Source organism: Cervus canadensis, chromosome 12 (assembly GCF_019320065.1).
Source record: "Cervus canadensis isolate Bull #8, Minnesota chromosome 12, ASM1932006v1, whole genome shotgun sequence".
Lineage (NCBI taxonomy): Eukaryota > Metazoa > Chordata > Mammalia > Artiodactyla > Cervidae > Cervus > Cervus canadensis.
This window is the reverse complement of record NC_057397.1, coordinates 44234474-44251145: the sequence shown is the minus strand read 5'-3', so window position 1 is coordinate 44251145 and position 16672 is coordinate 44234474. Positions and strand designations below refer to the sequence as shown.

Here is a 16672-nt window from a genome sequence, read left to right as displayed (position 1 = left end):
GGAGCAGGCGCTGGGTCAACCCTCCCTGACTCCCCACTCACCTGGGCACAGTACTGGGACTTGGCTGCAGCCACGAGGAGTTTCAACACTGGCTGGGACTGAGAGACCAGGGGGGTCACCGCGTGGATGACTGCAGTGAATTTGGAGGGGGGCTTTAAACCTGAAAGAGCAAGGGCAGAGCAACCTAATGAAGCACTGAAAAACAAGACTTCGAAAATTATTCCTCTCTGCTCCATCGCCTCACCCCAGAGCTAATGTTCCCTTCTAGCATATTTTTCCTCTGCCTCTTATGTCTTGACAGAACAAAAACAAGGTGAAAAGCTGCTAGTGAACTGCTGCCTGAGTTTAGAGACCTGGATAATTTACAGTTCAAGGCCCATTTCCAGATTTTTCCTTTGATGGCCTTTTCCTTCCTCCCTCGGGGATACATCTTTGATCTCCCTTCTGCTTTTTAGGCACCCAGAGTCTAATTATACACACACACATAACATTACTCACCACACTCTTTATTCAAGAAAGGGTATAACTCTAGTTACTTACATCCTAGGCTGGATTTTAGTAAATGTGCTCTCTCTCCCAGGGTATTGCATATATCTTATTCTTAATGATGTAGTTAAAGGGCATTTAGGTTGCTTCCATGTCTTGGCTATTGTAAATAGTGCTGCCATGAATGCTGGGGTGCATGTATCTTTTTGAATTATGGTTTTCTCCAGATATATGCCCAGGAGTAAGATTGCTGGGTCACAATGGTAGCTCTATTTTTTATTTTTTAAGGGACCTGCATACTGTTCTCCATAGTGGCTGCACCAGTTTACATTCCCACCAACAGGGTAAGAGGATTCCCTTTTCTCCATACCCTCTCCAGCATTTACTGTTTGCAGATTTTTTTGATGATGGCCATTCTGACTGATGTGAGGTGATACCTCACTGTAGTTTTGATCTGCATTTCTCTAATAACTGGCAGTGTTGAGCATCTTTTCAAGTGCTTTATGGCCATCTGTATGTCTTCTTTGGAGAAAGGACTATTTAGATCTCCTGCCCACTTTTTGATTGGGTTGTTTGTTTCTTTGATATTGAGCTTAATCTCTTGGAGATTAATCTCTTGTTGGTTGCTGGCTTTGCAAATATTTTCTCCTATGCTGCCATTTTGAAGGGTTTTTGCCTGATCACTAGTTTTTTCAGATAATAACCAGCAGGTGGTCAACGTTAAAAGGCCAACATCCAGAGCCTAAGTGACTAGGTCTGAAGCCCAGTTCTATCACTGAGTGGTGTTGGGATCATTACTTAACCCTCTGTGTTTCCACAGCAGAGAAATGGGACTGAAGGCAACAGCAACAAACTTACAGGGTTGTTATGAGAACTAATTTAAATGAGTCAATGCATACAGAGCATTTAGAACAGGACCTGCAAACACCAAGTGCTCAGCATGAGCTCACCACCATCATCACCATCACTGTCACCGTCATCATTATTTTGGGGTGGAAGCTGCTCTACTCCCAAGAAATCTCTTCCTTATGTAGCAGGGAAACACAGCTGGGAGAAAAAGCACATGGTTCAGACCTCTGCCAACTGTGTGCTCTGAAGCCCAAGGTGGAAAGGTATCATACACATGCAAAATAACAACTGCCACCAAAGAGAAAACAGTGAGATGGCTTCTTCTCCAAATGAGTTTTTTCATGAGAACTCACGGAGAAACAGGAGCCAGGTTAAAAGCCTCCGAAAACTTCATTAGTGGGGACATATGTACACCTATAGCTAATTAAAGTTGATGTACGGCAGAAATCAAACTAATATTATAAAGCAATCATCGTTCAATTAAACAAAAAAGAATTAAAAAAAAGAAAAGCAGACTAAGAAACATTAATACTATGGGAAAGCTCTTATTAGACTATTAGAATAAGTAGTATTTATCGATGATTGAACAGCTTTTATCTTGGAGGGGAGGGGTCGTGCTGCCAATAAACTTGCTTAACATTTAAAACAAAAAGAATAAATGTGAAGTCCAAAATTCATCATGAATTATAACAAAAATAGCAAATTAAATTTTAAAAAACTTCATTAGTATAGACCCACTAATTTCACGTTTTAGCAATTTAAATATGAACAAGACAGTGAAAGGACACTGAAATTAAGCTTTGAGAGTGACTGACAAAGGTAAGCATTAGAATGTATATTGCAAAGAATTATGTGTATCTTTTGCAGAGAAAATTACATCATCTGACTAGTATTTCAGTTTCACGTCGGAAAGAAACTAGCTTCCCCACTAGTGAAATACACATTTAAGGCTTTGCCAAGTAAGAAGAATAAATATGATGTAGGGGGTTCCCTTAACAGTAAGAACAAGTCACTGCTTTTAGACTTTCCTGTAATGGTTTAAGAAGCAACATTTACACACTTCTAACGTGCTAACTCGACTAACTCCACACAAAAATCTGAAGTCTTTTTGCCACACCAACTTGAAGGATGCTTTATTATCCCAAGGTTTCTCAAATTTGGAACTGTGATTGAGGGGAAATGTCCAAGATGTTACCAACATTAGAGCAAGCGGGGCTCCAAATACTGCTGCTGCTGCTGCTGCTAAGTCACTTCAGTCGTGTCCGACTCTGTGCGACTCCATAGACGGCAGCCCACCAGGCTCCCCCGTCCCTGGGATTCTCCAGGCAAGAACACTGGAGTGGGTTGCCATTGCCTTCTCCAGTGCATGAAAGTGAAAAGTGAAAGCGAAGTCACTCAGTCTTGTCCGACTCTTAGCAACCCCATGGACTGCAGCCTACTAGGCTCCTCCGTCCATCCAAATACTGGGGCAGCCTAAAAGTTTGTTCAGGATTTTCCATAAGATGGTGCAGAAAAACCCAAATGAACTTTTTGGCCAGCCCAATACATAAATGTCTGTGGCGATAACGGTAGCCTTCTGTAAAGCTTCATCTCTCCCCCTGTTTCCTTTTCCTCATTACGACCAGCCTAAAAGTTGCCTGGAGAAGGAAATGGCAAGCCACTCCAACATTCTTGACTGGAAAATTCCATAGACAGATGACCCTGGTGGGACACAGTCCATGAGTTCGCAAACAGCAGGACACGACTGAGCGACTGAGCACAAAAGCTGCTTGAGAGCAGAGCTTATACCTCCTTTGACTCTTTATTCCTACCACCTAGCACTGCATTAACACGGCACAGAAGAGGAGCATAATAAATGCGGAATGAAATGAATAAGTTTGTCCTCTGTCCTATATTCTTAAATCTTTCCCCTTTCCCTTTATTAGTTTGGTTTTTCTTTGATCTGAGACAGAGAAATTAGGATCGTGGAGAAAAAAAATGTAGGAAGAGGTCTCTTAGATTCATTTTATACATGATAAGAAAATGTATAGCAAACTCATTGTCATGTTGGGGCTTCCCTGGTAGCTCAGACAGTAAAAAATCCACCTGCAATGCAGGAGACCCGGGTTTGATCCTTGGGTTGGGAAGATTCCCCTGCAGAAAGGAATGGCAAAACACTCCAGTATTCTGGTCTGGAGAATTCCATGGACAGAGGAGCCTGGCAGGCTACAGTCCATGGGGTCGCAAAAGAGTAGGACACGACTGAGCAACTTTCACTTAGATTGCTTAGACTGTCATGTTCAGAATGATCTGTAATGTGGGGAGCCTTCTTAAAAAGCAATGACTCTACTAAATGTAAAGAACAGCAGCTCAGATCAGGAATGAGTTTTTCACTTTGCAAGGCTCTGCTGGATTTATAATTCATGACCTTGATAAACCATTTAGGACAGGGCTCTAGAAAGCAGTCTCCAACACAGGGTGTTACAAAGACACTGCAATGGAATAAAAAAAAATTGAGGGACTTGAGTTCCGGACAGCATTTAGAGGGTAAACCAGAATAGCTCCGGGGAAGGCATTCACTTACCTAAATTAGCATAGTAGTAAGGGAAATCTCCCAGATAAGACGAATACTGTGGTAGGACGAACAATCCCCCAGGATGTTTGTTCCATATTAAACTGTTACGTGATATGTGCTTGAATATTCTGTCCTGAATAATCTAGAAAACAAAAACATTGGCATATGGTGAGGAGGAGACTCTGATGATATCCGACGAGGAACACATTCAGTCCAAATTTGAGGGCTGATGCCAGTAAGAGTACTGGGTCTACCCCACCCTCCATTCTCCAATGATAAAAATGTCTGGGATACGTAGAACGTGACTGTTGGAAGAGAAGGAGAGAAAGGAAAGAGATGGTTAATCCAATTGTCTAATTATACTTCAGTTTCACCATAAATTCTATCTTTTCTTTCTATTGTTAAGTTCGTGCTCCTTTCAAAGTAGAGTGTGTAGAAGAGTTATTTTCCTTAATGGCTGATCTTCCAGATCCCCAGCACAAAGATCTGGTCTCAGTGCACTGAGACGTCCATGTAGAGATTGAGCTGGGAGCATCTTGAAGGCATGCACGTTCTATAAGCAGCTGAGGTTTTGATCTGTTCCTTTAATTCAGGAGGCAGCTTTATTTGTTTGACATAGTTTCATTGCCCTTTCAAATTCAATTGTAGGACTTCAGGGTACTAGGTAGCTGCAGTTTTTCTATCTTTAATCTCCGAAAGTAGTGAGTTAACTAACAATTGCTGAAAACAACCTAGATAATAGGATAAAATCCATGGCATATGAAGACTAATAATAGCCAAGCTAGTTCATTAGTTTCTTTGGACTTGAAGACCTTGCAGATCATTAAATTCTACATTTAGAGTCAAACATTCTCCCATCCTGAATCATTTGTCAGATGAATGTGATTAGTCTACTTTATAGATTTCGCTCTGTGACTTTCAAACTCTTGTAATTATACCATCTACTCATTAAGATATGATTTGGCAAATAATTAACTTGATATAGAATTTCAAGTTTTCAGCAAGTTTTTGTATGTGTGTGCTTAAAAAAAAGAAAAAGCCTAGTATATATCTCTAGAGATTTAAGACCAAAATCATCATTTTCCAGGTCCCCGTTTAATGCAATGTGATTTAAGTACAGACCATTTTAAATGGAATTGTATTATTTGCTAAGGTTATTACCACCCTCATCTCATCCCACATGGTGACTAGACAAGTAATAAAGTGAGCTACATTTATCTTTGCAAACCTTATCGTGTTTATATTTCTTAATAAGAGAGAAGAAAGGAAGCAAGGAGGAAATTTAGAACTCAAATATCTTAGTTCAAAATGATTTCTGCAGTTTCTCTTTTCCTTAGATCAAGACTTCTTGTTTTATATGACTTGGCAGAGGTTTCAAATTTGGGTAAGATTTTAGAAACTTCACTCAAACGTTAATGTTTGGTCTTTGTGGTGCAACAGAGATATGTTAAAATGCTGTTGTCTAGGCATTAATTATTAGAAAATTGTCATGCTTGTGAAGAGTTTTTACATGGTTTGCAATTCCACTTTGTACACCATTTATTCCAGTTTTTAAATATTTGTACTTTCGTATTCTACTGTCTACTTATTTTCCTTTATAGGTTTTCATTCAATCCTTTTTTTTTTTTTTTTTTGCTTTCCAAATTTATACACCTTCAAGCATGTGGTCACTTAAATTCTGGATATCAAGACACAGAGCACACTGATAGAAGACTGTGTCATAAATCCAACCTACATATAAGTGACATAGAACTCAGAGATGTCACAAATTGAATCCCCATTCACTTTGGGTCTCTGGATGGTATGATTCTCCATGTCGAGTCTTTTTGGTTCAGTATCACAACACTGCCATTTTTTTAAATTCAGGGATATGATAAGTCATAGTACTCTTTTGAAACACCAAAAAGCACTTTATACTCTCTTCAAACAGATCTTGATAGGGCAATATCAAAAAAGGTAGAAGAGCAATAACAAATGTTGAATATAATCCAGGTCAAGCAATTTGCCACCTTTCTCACTTACTATCCTCATACGTAATAAGCAGTAAAATATCACATTAATTACAACAACCTCCAGAATCTGTTAGGAATAGTTACCTAAGTCTTCATACTTATGACTTGACTTTTTTTTTCTTTGCCTTAAAAAAATCTCATTCATGTGTTCATTATCTAAGCATGGATTTTCCCATTTTTACACAGCTATACTACCATAGGTATTACATATTACAGATCTTTCCATATTATTAATAGTATTTATGGTTTACTTATCCTAAATGACCAAAAATAATGCAATTATTTCCATGCAAATCAGTGAACATATTTATGAGCTAAAACTTGCCACATTTAGGACTGATGCCTTAAGATTTTGTCAAAGGGTATGAACACTTTAAAGTCTGTTCATATGTATTGCCAACTGTCTTTCTGAAAGGTTGATATCAACTTGGCTTATCAAAAGTTTGACAGAGTACAGATCTTATTTTACCAAATAGAAAAGTCACTTCGTCTCTCTCCTAATGCCTAAGTCTCCCTAATGCTACACTGGATAGTTTCCTGGATCCTTGGTACTCACTCTTAATTGCTGTGGACAAAGACATCATATTTAAAGATTGGATACTACAAAGAAAATCAAAACACACAATCACAAAAAATTTACACAATTTTTTTTCTCTTATAGCCCCACATGGTACCTTCAGTAAGGATAGTATTTCTTATGTATGTGAATTCAAAGGGAAGAATGACAGGCGCCTTATTTTTCATTTTTATGTGCCATCTATTTTTAAAATAATGGACTATTGGTTACAGGTTACAGTCATTCTAGGTGACCCTGACTCGGTCTTTTGACAAACGCAGTGTTGCCTAATACATGCAGGGCTGCCATATGCCACCTTGCTTCAAACTAAAGCAATCTTCTATGTCTATTCTCTCACTGATTTTAAATTCTCATTCTACAGCAGCATCAGCAATACTACGGTCTGAAAGCGTATGGTTAGAGATGTGAAGAGAGAAATGGAGACTCCTTCATAGAACTTCACTTTAAATTGTGCTTTCCAAGCTACCATCAGCTGTTCTCATGTGTTATGACAATTTCTCGCCCTTTTCTTTTGCTCAGCCTGTTTCCAACTGAGTCCTAGGGTTCAGCCCTTAGCGCCAAGTTACTGTCGTACAATATTCTGACAAATAATGGAATCCGTGAACATTATTTTTTGCAGCATTTTATCACTGTCCCTATCCTTATTTCTCAATCTGCACCAAAAAACGAGCCCCAAAGAGCCTAGCTCTTACTAAATAGCTCCTTGATTCTAAGGTGCAGAATTCGGAAATTTCAATCAGACTGGAAATACTAGCCAAATCCCAAGCAGGACAGAGTGCAACACAGTCAGATGTACGCACAACTTGACCCTGGTGTTAGAGAGAAGGACGAAGCATCCTGTTTCCAATTTTATCTAAGCACTACTACAACTCTTAAGGCTCATAATCTCCAAAGAGCAAGTAATTCCCTTCCCGTGACCCAGAATACAGCACGGAAGCAAGAAAGAGCCAAGTGTAGAACATCCCCTTTGCAAGAGACCCTCAAATCTACGCCATCCAAGGGTAACGCCGAATAATCCTCAGACAGCAGGCTCCAGCAGGGACTGAATGAAGAATTCATATTATCCAAGTTCTAAGCCAAGTAAGAATTTTTGATTTGTGATAGTTAAATCGTTCTTATGAACATGTTGGCTGTTTATCTGTGTATGTGGATGGCATTTTCTGCTATTTTTCTCTGCTTTTCTGTTTACATTGAATCCTGGGGTAATCTGAGCTCTGATTTAAAAAGGGAAACTGGATGGTATCTCTCGTGTAATTCAGTTGAGAGGTCAAACTGTTATGATCCAATTTTGGAACTATATGAGGAGATTTTGACAGTTGCTATAAATTTGAATGAAGTATATGGTTTGTAGTGTTTTAAAAACAACTGTGTTTTCTCTAAAGAACTGCCTGGCTCAGATCCAAGGAGAAGTAGGCCTTTCCAGGCACAGAGATGAAAACAGCTTGGCTTAAGATCCTAGGCTGATGAATATAACATATCCAACTGCTATTATAGGATAATTGAGCACTGCTAAGTTAGCAGGCAAGAGACCAGAGCTATGCAATAAACCATACTCAAAAGAAACGTAATTAATGAAATACAATCTTTCATCTGGCAAATTAGCAAAGTTGTACGTGTGTGTTTTAATTATGATCCTGAAGGCTGATAAGGTTACAGTGAAAGAGGGTCATCCCCAGATGGCTTGTGGGAATCTAGAGGGATACAACCTTTCTGAAGAGTAATTTGGCAATACATATCATGAGCCTTAGTCATGCCTGGACCCTTGGCTTGAGTAATCCTATTTTAAGGACTCCATTCTAAAGAGATAGTCTAAGATACATGTGGATAGTCATTGATTGGATAAAGGGCTATCTCTATCTAAAAATAAAAGAAAAAGAATGAATGAATTAGAGACAACAGTAATAGTCAACAATAGCAGGTCAGTTAATAAATAGAGGTTCACCAAGAGATGAACTACAGGGTGAAGAAATGAAAACACGTGGTCTCAGTGTATAGCCAAAGATGATAAAAGTGGCATTTGGAAACACTGAGGAAAGAATAACTTAAGAACTATATTGTGGGAGCTCCTTAGTGGTCCACTGCTTAGGACTCCATGCTCTCACTGACAAGGGCCTGGGTTCAATCCCTGGTCTGGGAACCAAGATCCCATAAGCTGTGTGGTGTGGTCAAAAAAAAAAAAAAAAAAAAAAAAAAAAAAAAAAAAAAAAAAAAAATCAAATAAAAATTTAAAGAAGAATTGTATTGGGACAACTAAAGAACAATTGGTCAGAAAAAAAAAAAGTCAGGTTTAGGTTTTTCAACACAGATCACATACAAAGTAAATTGGATTAAAAAAAATTAATTGGCTATACTCCAGTACAAAATACAAAGCTTTAAAAAAAGTGTGTGGGTGCATGCTAAGTTGCTTTAGTCATGTCCAACTCTCTGCGACCCTATGGACCACAGCCTGCCAGGCTCCTCTGTCCATGCGATTCTCCAGGCAAGAATACTGAAGTAGGTTGCCATTTCCTCCTCTAGGGGATTCTTCCTAACCCAGGGATTGAACCCACATCTCTTACATCTCCAGCATTGGCAAGCAGGTTCTTTACCACTAGTGCCTCCTGGGAAGCCCCAATATGAAAGTAAATACTAGAAAATATGTGTGTGTAGGTTGTGCATAAATAAAACTATGAGTCAAAAAATCCTTTCTAAACAGTAGCAAATGGAAAAGGCACAAGTGGAAAGACTTCCCAATCATAAACAAAACAGAAAGGCATACTACAAATTAGGGGGAAATATTTGTAAGAAAAGAATCAAAGGGTTAATATTTTTTGTATAATAACCTCTTAAAAATTAATGAGAAAATTTTGTGGCCATTTCTATTTCTTTCTTTGTGAGCTGCCTGAGCAAGAAATACATGAAAAATCTTTCTTACTGAAATCTTAAGAAAGTAATGATTTATCAGTTTGAAGGATATAATGTCCAATATGGTGAAGGTGAAAAAAATTAAAATAATTAAAATAAGTTCTCTCATATAAGCTGAAGGGAATATAAATTAGTTAATTCTATTGCAGGAAAATTGACAGTTCATGTAGAAATCTTAGCATTTGGCATGTTCTCTGAATCAGGACTTCAAATTCAAGGATTTTATCCTAAGAAAGTAATCTTGAACTTGTATAACAATTTGTCACTGAGGCCATTTGCTTCAAGGATGTGTATAATAATGAAAAACCAGGAACAACTGTAGTAGTCTCAAATGTGGATTAATTAATGGAGTTAAGTGATATTATGAAAGGAATATTAGTCATTAAATAACTATAGAAAAATCTAATGAGATAATCTTAATATATTATTAAGGAAAAAAAACAGGTTATAAACTAAGTATAGAAAGACACTTCATGTCTTTCTAAATTAAAAATGACAACATATTTATGTATTTGCATAGGAAAAAATGAATATATATGTGTATATATGTCAATAGTGAATTGTATGGATAGATAGCTTTATTTTTGCGCTGTAAGTATTTTCCATTATTTTTTAAAAGGAACATGCACTTCTTTGATAAAAAGCACTCATTCCAAGAAAAAGAAAAAAGCAACAACAACAAACAATCAAAACACAATTCACATTCAACTTTCCTTAAGAAAGTTCTTGGAAGGGTCTTAGATGGAGGGCAAGATCAAAACCAAACAAATTTATTACATGTTCACATCTGCTGCTATGAATGCAAGTGAAACTTAATTTTCATTGAGGAGGGTGATTTGGATGAATAAGAGGAATTTGCTTACAACAAGGAAGCCCTTGGAAGGCATTCTACCCCGTCCCCATTCATGGGTGGACCTGGGTACTAAATATCTTTTCACTAAGTTCCAGGATGAAATCAGTGCATCCAGGGAGGATACTTTGGTAGAGCCCAGCCCCACAAGAGCAGGAGTCAAGGCTAGGCTTCGGGTAGGTAAGTGTCCCAGGGTGGCTGGGGTATGACCAGCACTGGCTCGGTATCCGGGATGGCAAGACAGCAGTGATGTGCACAAAACACTATGACTTCCGTTTTCTTGGTATTCCTCAGAATGATCAAACTGCATACTCCCAATGACATTAGCTTCTGGAGCAGTAACCAAGTTTCCAAAGAAAATACTTCGAAAGTGAGGCCACGAATGCCCCCACCTCATGTTACAGACACCTCAGAATTACCTCCATGCTGGGCCACACCCGAGAACCTCTGCTCTCCTCCCTGTAATTCATGAGGGCAGATTCCGAAATCTTTTCTCAGCAATTTGTGCTACTTTGGTGTAGCCTCAGGCCATCGCTCTCTGCTCTACTTCCAAAGGTTTTAATCATCCCCCTGTTTCCCTTTCCTTTTTTCCTCCTGCCTTAAAAAAAGCAACTTGAAGATGGGCATCCATCTGCCTGGAACATTTTCTGATTTCATAAAGCTTAACACTTTCTGCACCAGATGAGTGTAATTCTTATTTCCTTAACACATCCTTGTGATAATGAGGGGTGGGTTGCATATATCGTGAGAATGAATTTGTGTTTCCGAATGCCACTGGACTACAGTACCCAGTAAACTATTCATATTTTTAGAATAGGAGAAGATTTTCCCCTACTTGCTCACTCTGTTTCTTAAGTGGACTCCGGAAATACGCCTTCAAAGGATGCCATGAGTGTGAATGACAGGACAATCATTAGCTACCTGTCTCTGAAATGATGTAAGACAGAGCCGATCTCTGTGTCAAGGAGTATAATTCCTCCTAAGTCAGCGTTCCTCTGTGGAGTTCGTCAAGAATGGAGAGCAGGTCAAAGGGGGTTAACTGACACATCCAAGGACAGAAAGTTCAGTGTTGCCCCATTTGACCAATTACACATTGATAATAGCAACAGTGAAGGCTAAGAGAAACATATAAAGGACCATTATTCGACACTGAAAGCCAAGGCATCTCACTTACCTCTAGTGTAGTTAATACAATCTTCTCAACTGAAGAAAAATAAGCCTCCCACAAGAATTGTGTCTGCTGTCTAAGTGCTAGGATTTTATCCTGATGAATAGACCTGATTGTAGAAGGAATCTGTAACACAAGGTGAACACATAATAACTATAACTGGAAAACAACGAGATGCCATTTGATCAAAATAACCCGCTCAGGTTAGACTTTTATTCTTCATAGCGTCTGTTTCTGGCATACAGATCTACTAAAAGCCACCAACCCCTAGACTGAAAGGCCCTGAAGAGGTGTTAGCTAAAAACAGCACTTACTGGGAGTCAGCATTAATGACCTTTAATGACCTAATACACGACAGTTAAGAGCTCACTTCTGAGGTTTGGTAGCAGCTTATCACTTGCATGGCGTTCCTATACTAGCCTCTGCCATTTTCTAAGAATCCCACGTGGCCTCAAAGCTGCCCATGGACAATCAGATCCTGCAGAGAAGGGGCTCTAGTCTTGGAGCAAAGCTGAGAGCCATTATGTCCCAAGCACTTCTAAGATATGCCACTCCCAGGACTACTAACAAACTACAGAAGGACCTTTTAGGGAATGTCTCGGAGTCTGTCCATTTAATATGTAGCTGAGGGTAACTATTTCTATGTGCACATATCTCTTTTCTCTCCCTGAGAGCTTTCTGCTTCCCAGACCTCTCTTTTTGGCTCTAGTGCTTACCCCAAACTAACACGATCTGTCATGTGTGCTTAGCCAACACGGCTATCTATCAGGCTGTACAATTTTAAAGGAAGGATCTATGCCCTGTCCATCCAGCTAAACATTTTCTAGCTAGGATAGTGGCTTTTATGTACAGACACACCTCAGAGATACTGTGGGTTCTGTTTCAGACCACTGCAATAAAATGAATATCACAATCAGGCAAGTCACACAAAATTTGTTTAGTTTTTCAGTGCATCCAGAGGATTCCCAGGTGGCACAGTGGTAAAGAATCTACCTGCCAATGCAGGAGATGCAAGAGACACGGCTTCGATCTCTGAGTCAGGAAGATCCCCTGGAGTAGAAAATGGCAACCCACTTCAGCATTCTTGCCTGGAAAACCCCATGGACAGAGGAGACTGGTGACTACAGTCCACGGGGTCACAAAAGTCAGACACCACTGTGTACCACCACCACCGCCACCGTCAGTCCATCTAAAAGTTACTTTGGCACTATAGTCTATTAAGTGTACAGTAGCATAATGTCTGAAAGCACCAAGTAAATACCTTAATTTAAATACTTCATTCAAAGTAAAAAAAAAAATGCTAACCATCATCTGACAACACAGGCTTATGACAAACCTTCAATTTGTTAAAAAAAAAAAAAAAAAGAAAAGCATCTATGAAGCACAATAAAGCAAAGCAAAATAAATGAGGTATGCCTATAGTAGCTATTTAATAAATAAAAGTCAAATAGACCACGGCCATCTGAAGCCACCGAAGGGATATTATTATTTTCACTAGCAGTATAGCTCAATGGTTAAGCACAGGAAAATGGGAGTCAGATCAAGGTAAGAGTCTTGGCTCTACAGTTAACTAGCTGTGCTTCCTTGAAAAAGTTACTTGATCTCTCAAAGATTCCATCTCCTCAGTTATAAAACAGGTACAGAGTTCTAACATCATTGTAAGGTTGTAATGAAGAGCACATAAGTGCTTCACGCAATGCCTAACATATGGGAAGTTTAACTGACAAAGTAACTATTATTACTACTATTGTTATTGACTTAAGGGTGATGATATGCAAAGTTGGACCAATTGCTTAATGTTTGCCTGTGAACTTGCTTGGGTCTGGAGCTCTGAAATGTACTTCCTGGTTGTCTGGTGAGTTTCCTTGGCTTGCTCCCTATCTTCACCTAAAGCCCAAGGTCTATTTCATTTATAGAGTCTACATTCTTAGGGGAGATTCCTTGTGATTAGCAAGTGCCCTTTTGTGCTCACCTCTTTCTGCATGCCTGCCTCCCTAATATGTAACTAATCAGAGACGCATGGGAGCCTGGACTGAAGCAGGAATGCTCCACTAGCTATTTTAATAAGAAAGTTACCCATGACATAGTGACTAAGACTACATCTGAATTTCCAGTGGAGGGGAAGGAAGTAGGAACATTTTTTTTTTTCAAGACCACTTCTACGGGAAGACAGAGAACTGTTTCACAGTACCTACATAAGGACAAGCTCACTTGTTTTGGCAATGTCCAAAAACTGATCCTAAATCTGCAGTCCCAGTACATATCTGGATTCTCAACACTGAAGCAGCATGGAGGCAACAGGTAACAGAGAAAACATTTGCCTGAAATCAGAGCACAAGGTCAAGTGGAAATAAAACATCCTTGAAGAAGGGGGAGAAACCACTCAGATCATCAATCCCTGATAAGCCAAAGAACATTTAATTTTATTTACTGAGAAAATTACCCAGATAGCCAAAGGAAGATTAGAAAAGAATTATCCTCCTCAATTTTCATAATCATGCCCTCTTCTGAATATCAGTGGTATTTTCTAAGAGTCATACAGGTTGACACTGCACTGTTTTATTGTGATGATGAGGAAGCAGTCTATTAGAAAATTATCAAAAGCTACAATCACTATGTGGTCTCCAGAAAACTGAGTAGACTGTGGTTATGAAGGCAGAATGGTATATCACGCATGAGCTTATCAGTACATCCCCTCTCTTATATAAGCTACATCTTGCTGTTACTATATCAAGTGAAATATATTCTACCCGTCTGTGCATACACATGTCTGACAGCAGTCTGCAAAGTGCTCTGGAAGATAAGTCCAATTGATTGAAAAGACAGAGTTCCAAGTTTTAATGGCATTTGGCTATTGGTTATTAATCTGCTTGTCCCGAGAGACAGGTATGGGAAAGTGATAAATTAATTGCAATTGGCCAGATTTTTCGAAGTGGCAGAACCCAATGAAGTCTTAATAAAAGGTCATGCATGGTAACCAAACTAATGGAATCTACCAAGACAGATACAGGAAAGCAACAGTAAGCTCTCTTGGTGACATGACAAGAATATATGCAAATAAAAACATCTGAGCTGTTCTAAAACAGGAAATGAAAAATGGTAACATAACAAAAACATTTCCCAGAGCAGACATTTGGGCTGGGTGCCAGTTCTTTAAAACCATTGTCAATGACAGTTCAGTCGTCATTCAATATGGAGGCAGCTGTGCAGACAGACTGCATATGAGAGAGGAAAATGCCAACGAGTTTGAGTGGGTGCACAATGAAAAACAAAACCCCCAGCGTCAAGCCAAAATGTTGCTTCAGAAGGTGAAATGCTTCTGGAGAATCAACTCTGGTAAAATGGCAGAGATCAGACAACCACAGTTTGGTACCCTGGAATCTACTCTGTTTCAAAGACAAACTCCCACTTTATTCATATCAAATTCACGAGAGCATGGGTACACAATTGGAGAAACTATGGCTGGTATTTTTCATTCCCAAATATCCTTTAATGAGCATGCATCTTTAAAAAAAAAAAATCAAAGGAGGAAAAAGGCAACATGGAAAAGAACCACATTTATCACTTTGTTAGGCCTTCCATGAGTGAATGTTTTTAGGCACGCATCTAGGGAGAACTCTACTAGGTCACACATTCTTCTCCTACTTCTGAGGTCCCAGGGGCCTTGGAGATCACAGATCTGACTACCAGACACAAGGCATGTTTTAGAAGCTGTGTTCAGCTTGTCTTGCTTAATTATGGCTCTCTTAGTTACAGATATTTCACCTGTTACTTTAGGGAGACTACTGAGTTATTTCACCAGCCAGTTAGCAGACTGGCCAGCAGGACATTAAAAAAAAATCATTCTACAAATACTTGTGGTAGTTCAAGGTAAAGTACAATGTCATGAAATAAATGATTAAAATATTACATCATTTTAGAGAAAAGAGTATGGCAATTTATGCTGAAGCTAAAACATCACTGCACAAAATGCCTTTAGAAATTCTCAGTGACTGACTATTCCTGACCTGGGATTTCTCTGTGAGTATCATATTCCCCCTTCCCAGGCAGCTATTGAGATGTTCAGACTTTTATTAGGCATCCTTGTAGAAGTTTAGCTGATGCATATGCATGGATTTATTTCTGGGCACTCCATTCTATTCTATTGAGCTGTATACCTGTTTTTATGCCAGTATTACACTGTTTTAATGACTGTAGCTTTGTAATATAGCTTGAAACTAGGGATGATGATGGTCCAGCTTTATTCTTTTTCTCTTAAGATTGATTTGGCTATTTGGGGTTTTTTCTGGCTCCACACAAATTTCAGGACTGTTTTTCTATTTCTGTTAAAAAAAGAAAAAAAAAAAGCCACTGGGATTTTGGTAGGAATTGCCTTGAATCTGTGGATCACTTTGGGTAATAGGAACATTTTAATAATTAGTAAGTCTTAATTCTGCAATACAGGACAACATTGTTGAAACTTGAAGACACTACACTAAGTGAAATAAACCAGTCAAGCAAAGAAAAATATTTCATGAGTCCACTTTCATGTGTTCACTTGCTCTGTTGTGTCTGACTCTTTGTGACCCCATGGACTGTAACCCACCAGGGTCCTCTGTCCATAGAATTTTCCAGGCAAGAATACTGGAGTGGGTGGCCATTTCCTTCTCCAGGGGATCTTCCCGATCCAGGGATCAAACCCACGTCTCTTGCATCTCCTTCATCGCCAGGCAGGCAGACAAATTATTTTACCATTGAGCCATCTGGGAAGTCCTCCACTTATATGAGGTCAAGTCCATAGAATTAAAGAGTAGAATAGTAGTGACCAGGGGTTGGGGGATGGAAACTGAGGAGTTACTCATCAGTGGGCATAAAATTTCAGTTAAGTGAGATGAACCTAGAGACCTGCTGTAATACACTGTATTTACCTATACTCAACCATAATGAGTATACGTCAAAATTGGTAAAGAGGGTGGGTTTCATGTTATGCATTTTTACAACAATAAAATGAAATGAAAGAAAAAAGTCTACATGACCAAAAATACAAGATAACTCCCCCCACACACATTTTCATTTGAGGCTGCTCTTTTAAATATACATCTTAAAGATAACACTCACCCAGACTAGATCATTTGAGCAATGATGACACTAATGGCAAGAATCAGCTCTAGAGACCTGTCTTTCTGAAAATTAATCTGAAGGCAAATATGGAAACGGGAAAGGAGTACAAAGTGGCAGCAGAATTGTACAAGAACTCTCTGGCATGATTCCTAAATATTACAGAAATCGAAGG

The 16672-nt window shown here is 39.0% G+C and overlaps 1 protein-coding gene across 1 annotated transcript in view; it reads right to left on the bottom strand.

The window, feature by feature from the left end:
• EXT1 (exostosin glycosyltransferase 1) overlaps nucleotides 1-16672 on the bottom strand; it is a 308538-nt gene that overhangs the window by 22716 nt on the left and 269150 nt on the right. Inside the window, exons 4-6 of the mRNA XM_043483365.1 lie at nucleotides 11407-11526; nucleotides 3899-4031; nucleotides 42-160 (exon numbers count right to left, since the gene is read on the bottom strand). Of these exons, the coding sequence (XP_043339300.1) occupies nucleotides 42-160; nucleotides 3899-4031; nucleotides 11407-11526 (372 nt within the window). The remainder of the gene's footprint in view (nucleotides 1-41; nucleotides 161-3898; nucleotides 4032-11406; nucleotides 11527-16672) is intronic.